The sequence below is a fragment of the Octopus bimaculoides genome, chromosome 6, assembly GCF_046866305.1.
Source record: "Octopus bimaculoides isolate indiv1 chromosome 6, ASM4686630v1, whole genome shotgun sequence".
Taxonomy (NCBI): domain Eukaryota; kingdom Metazoa; phylum Mollusca; class Cephalopoda; order Octopoda; family Octopodidae; genus Octopus; species Octopus bimaculoides.
This window is the reverse complement of record NC_142933.1, coordinates 9,091,739-9,101,325: the sequence shown is the minus strand read 5'-3', so window position 1 is coordinate 9,101,325 and position 9,587 is coordinate 9,091,739. Positions and strand designations below refer to the sequence as shown.

At 40.5% G+C, this 9,587-nt stretch overlaps 1 protein-coding gene across 1 annotated transcript in view; it reads right to left on the bottom strand.

The window, feature by feature from the left end:
- LOC106867988 (uncharacterized) overlaps window positions 1-9,587 on the bottom strand; it is an 85,163-nt gene that overhangs the window by 30,063 nt on the left and 45,513 nt on the right. Inside the window, exons 2-3 of the mRNA XM_014913073.3 lie at window positions 7,376-7,569; window positions 5,343-5,486 (exon numbers count right to left, since the gene is read on the bottom strand). Of these exons, the coding sequence (XP_014768559.1) occupies window positions 5,343-5,486; window positions 7,376-7,569 (338 nt within the window). The remainder of the gene's footprint in view (window positions 1-5,342; window positions 5,487-7,375; window positions 7,570-9,587) is intronic.

Sequence of the window (9,587 nt, the reverse complement as noted above, 5' to 3'; positions counted from 1 at the left end):
TGTTCATTTAAACTGATATGAGGACTGGTGGACACCCAAAGCGCACACACAGTAAATAATCATTGTGATTTAATGTCTGTTTTTCCATGCTGGCTTTGGTTGGACGGCTCAATGGGAGCTAACAAGCCCAGACTACATGTCCTTCCTAATGTCTACCAACTTTACAGAATGTACTGGATGCTTTCTATGTGGCACCAACAGCAATGAGGTCACCACAAGACAAGACCTTTCAACTGAGAAATTGGGGGGGGGGGGTAGTATTGAGAAAGGTAGATTTATTCCAGGTGATGAGAGGCTAAAGTGTGATAGAGGGACAGGAACAGGTGTCTTGCTATTAGGCAGGTACATAGTTATCCCAGTTGGAAAGGAAAGATGGTAGAGTAGATGTGTCGAGGCATACCCTTAAGATGCAGAAAGGTGAATATAAGTGGTATGGGTGGGTAAGATAAATTAAGTACCAGTTGTGTACTGGGGTCGATCTAATCGACTGCCCCCCCCCCCCTTCCCCCCAAAATTTCAGGCCTTGTGCCTAAAGTAGAAAAGAATATATTTATTTTGGCGAGCTGGCAGGGGTGTTAGCACACTGGGCGAAATGCTTAGCGATATTTCGTCTGTCTTTACGTTCAGAGTTCAAATTCCACCGAGGTTGACTTTGCCTTTCATCCTCGAAAGGGGATGGGTGGTGATAAATTAAGTGCCAGTTTTGTACTGGGTCAATCTAATCGACTGGTCCCCCTGCCCCCAAAATTTCGGGCCTTGTGCCTAGAGTAGAAAAGAAATTGAAGCAAGTAATGTTTCTATTGAATATCTGAAGTCTATGGGAATGGCACCAAAAGACGAAATGAAACGGTTTTCACCATAATTACTGAAATGGTATCAAATGAATTATTAAGTAAATGTACTTTGGAAACCTTACAGCATTGCACAAGCAATGGCATCTGGATACAAAAAAGAATACGGTTGTAGCATATGTGTCTAAAGAACAACCTTCCCTATCAATGTTGGAGCTGCATCCCTTGAAGAGGGATTTCCTAACAGTAGGGGACAAACGCCAATTCATCTTTTTATTTAATTACGCAGATTAATATTAGATTGAGTTGTAAATAGAACATTTCTCACCCACTCAACAAAAGTTTGCTAAGAGAAGGAAATCATAGACAAGCAGGCAGACAGAATGTGTGTGTGTGATCATCAACATCGTTTAACGTCCGCTTTCCATGCTAGCATGGGTTGGACGATTTGACTGAGGACTGGTGAACCAGGTGGTTACACCAGGCTCCAATCTGATTTGGCAGAGTTTCTACAGCTGGACGCCCTTCCTAACGCCAACCACTCCGAGAGTGTAGTGGATGCTTTTTACGTGCCACCAGCACGAAGGCCAGTGTGGCAGTGTAAAAACTAAAGTACTGGAGTCAATTCATTTGACTAAAAATTCAAGGTGGTGCCCCAGCATGGTCGCAGTCTAATGACTGAAACAAGTGAAAGATAGAAGAAATGGAACATGTGGCAACAGTAATAATGAAAGTGATAATTAAAATCCTGACATTCCTAGAATGGAGTGCTTGTGTTGAGAGAGGCAGAGAAAACAAAGGAAGGAACCAGGTCTGTTGGCTAATCCTGAAATTGGAAACCTGCTGTGACATTCACTGATGGTACCTAAGGACCAGGTGATAGCATTTTTTATTCCTCTAACGCAGTGTTTCTCAACCTTTTTACTCTTGCATAACCTTTAAAATAAATTACATGTCTCAAGGAACCCCTGCACAAAAAAAATTATAAACCATATCTTTCTCATATTTTTTTCATTGTAGTTCACGTGGTAAATATCATATATATATATATATATATATATATATATATATATATATATAGATATATATATATATATAAAAACATAATTAAGGGATCAGCAAACAGTTGCTTCACCACATACCGAAGTTCAGAAATAGCAGCTAAAAAGCTGAGACTCCAACAGATAGCATTACTTGTAACTCACAAAGGCAAAACAAGAAGAAAAAACAATGAAAACTAACGAAGGGCTTGGTAAAATTATTAATTGTTAATTTATTAATAAATTAATAAATTGATAAACCTTTACCCTTTTAATTGTAATATATATATATATATATCTCTGAGTGGTTGGTGTTAGGAAGGGCATCCAGCTGTAGAAACTCTGCCAAATTAGACTGGAGCCTGGTGTTGCCATCCGGTTTCACCAGTCCTCAGTCAAATCGTCCAACCCATGCTAGCTTGGAAAGCGGATGATGATGATGATGATGATATATATGCCAGTGCCCACTGACTGGCTCCCATGCTGGTGGCACATAAAAAGCACTATCTGAATGTGATCAATGCCAGGCCCACCTGACTGGATCCTGTGCCGGTGGCACGAAAAAGCACCCACTACACTCTCGGAGTGGTTGGCATTGGGAAGGGCATCCAGCTGTAGAAACTCTGCCAAATCAAATTGGAGCCTGGTGCAGCTGCTGGGTCTCCAGACCTCAATCAAATCGTCCAACCCATGCCAGCATGGAAAGCAGACGTTAAACAATGATGATGTATGTGGTTACTCTCTCTCTCTCTCTTACTTGTTTCAGTCATTTGACTGCGGCCATGCTGGAGCACCGCCTTCAGTCGAGCAAATCGACCCCAGGACTTATTCTTTGGAAGCCAAGTACTTATTCTATCAGTCTCTTTTGCCAAACCGCTAAGTTACGGGGATCTAAACACACCACCATCGGTTGTCAAGCAATGCTGGGGGGACAAACAAGGACACACAAATGTATACACACACATACATTATATATATATATATATATATGTATATATATATATATATACGATGGGCTTCTTTCAGTTTCCGTCTACCAAATCCACCCACAAGGCTTTGGTCGGCCTCAGGCTATAGTAGGAGACACTTGCCCAAGGTGCCACGCAGTGGAAATGAACCCGGAACCATGTGGTTGGTAAGCAAGCTACTTACCACACAGCCACTCCTGCGCCTAGTTATATTTTTTTGATAACATAATAGGTTAGATAGGATGATGTCTATATTACAATAACCAATGATATGTTGCGCATGCACAATAGTATTACGATCATGAAATTAGCTTATCTCACTCTTTCTCGCGGAACCCCTAGGAACCTTTTGCGAAACCCTGGTTGAGAAACACTCCCCTAACATGACAGATGAACTCTACTACCCTGCAAATTGTTGTTTCTCTTTTGCTTTTGTAACCAGCTCCTAATCAATAGACTCACAAGCTTAATGTGCTGCAGGCAGCTTAACAGATAGTCCTGCCTGATAACTAAGTTTATCTAAAGGTAACAGTAAAAAAACAAAAAGACAATAGCATGAAATGACAGATAAGCCTCGTGACTGACTTAGTTTTGCTTACTTTATCAAGTTATTCGGAATATATTTAAAGACAAAGCAATATATTATTTATTATTTTAATATAGATCTTTTTAGTGTATTTACTTATTAAATTTTTCTATATATGATTGTGGATTTTCATGGATGAATTCAATAATTGTGGTTTTTTTCTCTAAATTATATATTTATATATTATATATTGTGAAACCTAATTTAATTTTAATAAATTAAATTAAATTGAATTTTTACCTGTAAATCTGGATTTTTATCCCTATTATTATTATCATAATTATTATAAATATATATACATATATACATATATATATATATATACATATATATATATATATATACATATATATATACATATATATACATATATACATATATATATACATATATATACATATATACATATATACATATATACATATACATATATATATATACATATATACTTTTATTCTTTTACTTGTTTCAGCCATTTGACTGTGGCCATGCTGGGGCACCGCCTTTAGTCAAGCAAATCGACCCTAGGACTTATTTGTAAGCCTAGTATTTATTCTATCAGTCTTTTTTGCTGAACTGCTAAGTTAAAGGGACGTAAACACACCAGCATCGGTTGTCAAGCGTTGTTGTGGGGGGGGGGGGGACAAACACACACACACACACATATAGATATACGACAGGCTTCTTTCAGTTTCCGCCTACCAAATCCACTCACAAGGTTTTGGTCGGCCAGAGGCTATAGTAGAAGACACTTGTCCAAGGTGCCACACAGTGGGACTGAACCCAGAACCATGTGGTTAGTAAGCAAGCGTCTTACCATATATAAAATCAGCAGAAATATTAATTACAGAGAATATTTTGGGCAGTTTGCAGTAATGTTATTTACTATATTTGCCAGAGAAAGTATAATCATCTTCATCTAACATATATAAATAAATCTACATTTATAAGAAAAAAGATTTTCATACCATAATCTAAAATTGCTTATACAAGGCCAGATATGTTTATTCATCTAGTTTAAGAATTCAGTTATAAAAAAGTCTATTTTGATAAAGCAATCATGCCCCAGCATGGCCACAGACAACAGAAGCCAATAAGACAGTATAGCTCGTATACTTAGTTCACCTGCAAAATTTCCCCTATTTGTCAATCACTTTGTATCGTCTGACAATCTGCCAGTTGGTTGTCTTCATTTAACCTAATCACTCATTCAGATTGCTACAACTCCTCCTCCTCCTCCTCATTATCATCATCATTTAACGTCCGTTGTCCATGCTGGCATGGGTTGGACGGTTTGATCAGGGCTGGTAAACTGGAAGTTCGCACCAGACTCCAGTCTGACTTGGCATGGTTTTCTACAGCTGGATGCCCTTCTTAACGCCAACCACTCCGAGAATATAATGGAGTACTTTTACGTGCCATTTGCGTGACACCAGTATCTGCCACAATTGCGATTTTGCTCGGCTTGATGGGTCTTCTCAAGCACGACATAACGCCAAAGGTCTTGATCATTGCCTCCATGAGGCCCAACAGTCGAAAGGAACTCAGCCACTTTGCCTCCGTGAGGCCCAACAATCGAAAAGAACTCAGCCACTTTGCCTCCGTGTGGCCCAACAATCGAAAAGAACTTGCCCACTTTGCCTCCGTGTGGCCCAACAATCGAAAAGAACTCAGCCACTTTGCCTCCATGAGGCCCAACAGTCGAAAGGAACTCAGCCACTTTGCCTCCGTGAGGCCCATCGAAAAGAACTCCGCCACTTTGCCTCTGTGTAGCCCAACAATCGAAAAGAACTCCGCCACTTTGCCTCCGTGAGGCCCAACAATCGAAAAGAACTCCGCCACTTTGCCTCCGTGAGGCCCAACAATCGAAAGGAACTCAGCCACTTTGCCTCCGTGAGGCTACCCCATAGATATTGATTATTTGAAATCAGAAATAAATAAAGAAGAAAACACTTACCCATGAATGTAAAATAAAATATACAAGGCTTTAGGATCACAGAGGTACTCAGATTTAACAGACAATACACCATCGTCTGTGATAATAAGTGGCTCTAGAGCTGGGTGCTGGAATTGGACAAGCTGATTAAATAACCGTTCAACACTGAAAGAAAAAGTAAAAGAAAGTTCCATCATCAGTAGTTTGAATATTAACAGAAATTTTATTGAGCTCATTTGCTGCTAATTAGCCCCAGTAAGTCCTAATCAAGCAGACCTTTAATGAAAACTATTCAAGCCGAAGCAATTATTATTTTTTTTTTTAGGCAAAGGTACTCTAGGACTACACTACCCAATAATGAGTCCATCCCTTTAAAATGGTGGAAACTGAAAGAAGCCCATCGTGTATGTGTGTGCGTTTGACCCCCCACAACATGTGTTGGTGTGTTTACATCCCAGAAACTTAGTAGTTCAGCAAAAGAGAGACCAATAGAATAAATACTAGGCTTACAAAGATTAAGTCTTGGGCTCGATTTGTTTGACTCAAGGTGGTCTCTCCAGCATGGCCATGGTTAAATGACAGAAAAACAGTTGCAAGCAGGTAGAATCGTTAGCAGGCCAAGCAAAATGCTTAGCAGCCTTTCATCCCTCTTTACAGTCTGAGTTCAAATTCCGCTGACATCAAACTTGCTTTCATCCTTTTGGGGTCAATAAAATAAGAACCAGTTGAACACTGGGAGTCAATGTAATTGACTCATCCCCTCCCCACTCCCGAAATTGCTGGCCTTGTGCCAAAACTGGACACCAATAGAACGTGCTACTGCTGCTGCTGTTGTTGTTGTTGTTGTTGTTGTTGTTGTTGTTAAACCTTACTTCAACTCTGATTTGGCAGGACTATGATCAAAAGCATTCTAGACATGACCACTGCATCTTTAATTTTCAGACAATCTATTTGAAAAATAGAATTAGCTGATAGCCTGTTACCTAGGTGATCAAGTCAGTAGCTTGGGTGGATGCTCTGAAAGCATACCTGCTAGAATAAGAATAGCCTGGGCAAAGTTCAGAGAGCTCCTAACCCTGCTGGTAACAAAAGGCCTCTTGTTCAGAGTGAAAGGTAGACTGTATGATGCATATGTGCGGACAACCATGCTACAGGCAGTGAAACATGGGCTGTGACTGCTGAGGACATGCTCAAGCTTGCAAGGAATGAAGCTAGTATGCTCCACTGGATGTGTAATGTCAGTGTGCATACATGACAGAGTGTAAGTGCCCTGAGAGAAAAGCTGGACATAAGAGGCATCAAATGTGGTGTGCGAGACGACTGCGCTGGCATGGTCATGTGTTACATATGGATGAGGACAGCTGCATGAAACAGTGTCACACCCTAACAGTGGAAGGAACCAAGTGACCAAGACCTTTGGAGATATGCTGTGCTTGAGAAGACCCGGCAAGCCAAGTGAGACCATAGCTATGGCCTATGCCAGTGTTGCATAACAGGCCCATTTAATAGTACCCTTCAATCATTGAGCAATATGCTTTGCCTGAGAAGACCTGTTGAGTCAAGTGAAATCACTGTCTTGGCTGATGCCAGTCCCACTGGACTAGTTCCCATGCCAGTAGCACATAAAAAGCACCATACGAGTGGGGTTGATGCTAGTGCCACCAGACTGGCTCCCATGCTGGCGGCACGTAAAAAGCACCATACAGGCATGGTCAATGCCAGTGCCACCAGACTGGCTCCCGTGCCGGTGGCACGTAAAAAGCACCCACAACACTCTCGGAGTAGTTGGCATTAGGAAGGGCATCTAGCTGTAGAAACCTTGCCAGATCAGATTGTAGCCTGGTGCAGCCTCCTGGCTTGCCAGTCCTCAGTCCAACCGTCCAACCCATGCCAGCAGGGAAAGCGGACATTAAACAATGATGATAATCTAAAGACTGATACAATTTGTTGTATAAGGTTTCTTTCTTTTGTAAAGACTGGAAGATGTTGGCATTACAAATATTTATCATTGGAATTATATACTTGTCTTTTCTAAGGCAAAACCCGACACTTACCTTCGTCGACATCCGACACAAGGAACTGTTTGTGATAAGAGATGGAGGATTCCTTTACTCGTTACCATCATTGCAACCCGCTTTTCTTCATTAGTCAAAATGTTGAACTTTTGGATAAACGGTTCCAATTCACGCTGCTTCACACCACAAACATGTTCACAATCTGCACATTTATCACTGAATTGTATCACCATCTGAAACAACCAACAAAACAATATTTTAAAACAATTTCAAATGACCAAAACAAAAGAAAAAAAAAAACTACAAACAATATGACACAGTTAGGAGAAGGTATGTGACCTCACAAATGCTAAAAATAGCAATCAACTCTCTCTTGAATCACAATTTATAAAAAAAAAAAAGACACGCTCTCTAGTCCATAATACATACCTGAAAAATAAACCTAAAGAGGACGAAGGACTAAGCAAGTACGAACAACATTTAGACTCCAAATATAAAGGAACTTAAAAGAATAAACAACAACTTTCTAATGCTTCACTGATTAGTCTCTCCATTTGCCATAAATAATATTCAATGTGTGTGTACATTAATAAAATTTGCAGGCACAGGAGTGGCTGTGTGGTAAGTACCTTGCTCACCACCACATGGCGCTGAGTTCCGTCCCACTGTGTAGCACCTTGGGCAAGTCTCTTCTACTATAGCCCTGGGCCAACCAAAGCATTGCGAGTGGATTTGGTAGACGGAAACTGAAAGAAGTGTATCATGTGTGTGTGTGTGTGTCTGTTCCCGCAGCATTGCTTGACAATCAATTGTTGGTGTGTTTATGTTCCTGTAACTTAGCGGTTCGACAAAAGACACCAATAGAATAAGTACTAAGCTTACAAAGAATAAGTTCTGGGGTCGATTTGTTTGACTAAAGGTGGAGCTCCAGCATGGCCGCAGTCAAATGACTGAAACAAATAAAAAATTAAAAAATGTTCTATCTACACACATCATCATCATCATCATTTAACGTCTGCTTTCCATGCTAGCATGGGTTGGACGATTTGACTGAGGACTGGTGAGCCAGATGACTACACCAGGCTCCAATCTGATTTGGCAGAGTTTCTACAGCTGGATGCCCTTCCATCGAGTTTGAATTTATACAACATTAAGACAAATCGCTGATGCTTTAGGCTAATTTTCAGGGAGTAAGAGAAGTGTTTATTCATCGTTCATTGACAAGAGAATAGAAAAAGTGAAGAATGAATGGAGTGGCTGTGTGGTAAGTAGCTTGCTTACCAACCACATGGTTCTGGGTTCAGTCCCACTGCATGGCACCTTGGGCAAGTGTCTTCTACTATAACCTCAGGCCGACCAAAGCCTTGTGAGTAGATTTGGTAGATGGAAACTGAAAGAAGCCCGTCGTATATATATATATATATGTGTGTGTGTTTGTCTCCACCACCATCGCTTGACAACTGTTGCTGGTGTGTTTACATCCCCATAACTTAGCGGTTTGGCAAAAAGAGACCGATAGAATAAGTACTAGGCTTACAAGGAATAAGTTCTGGGGTCGATTTGCTCGACTAAAGGCGGTGCTCCAGTATGGCCGCAGTCAAATGACTGAAACAAGTAAAAGAGTATAAAAGAACTAGTTACTCCACAAGCATATTTGAGGCCAGAAAGGGAGAGAGTTTGAGAAAGAGTGGGGAGAGAAAATTAAAATGAAAAGAGGAAGATTAAAACAGGTGAAAAAGAAGGCAACAATTATTCATCAAAAAAGGTTTGTTATTTTTTAGTGGCCAGGTCAGTGACCAGCAGACAGTATTCACATTCACATCTATCCATACATACATGTATATGTGGTCTGAACAAATAAGTATCCAGACTGTTACCATAGTAATGAAGCTAAAGCATACAGAGTGAAGCTGCTTGGCACAGATTGATCTTGAACTCTGCTGTGCAAGTTTTAATGTTCTAGCTCACTTCCGCTGTTTACAGCAGTGCTTGGAAGGAAGGTGTGTAGCGTGTTGATTGTCGCATTGACCATGACAGAGAAAGTTGAACAGATAATCTGCATCAAATTTTGCCAAAGGCTTGGCGATACCTGTTCAGAGGCCTATGTAAGGTTTCCAAAAAGTGTTTATTGTTCTCGACACAATCAAGATCTTGTGCAACTCAAACCCGAATGTCCTTTTGGTCAGCTGAAAGCAGTTTTGGTACAAACTTGGCAGACATGTGTCTCATACCCAAATCTTCAGTGATAATG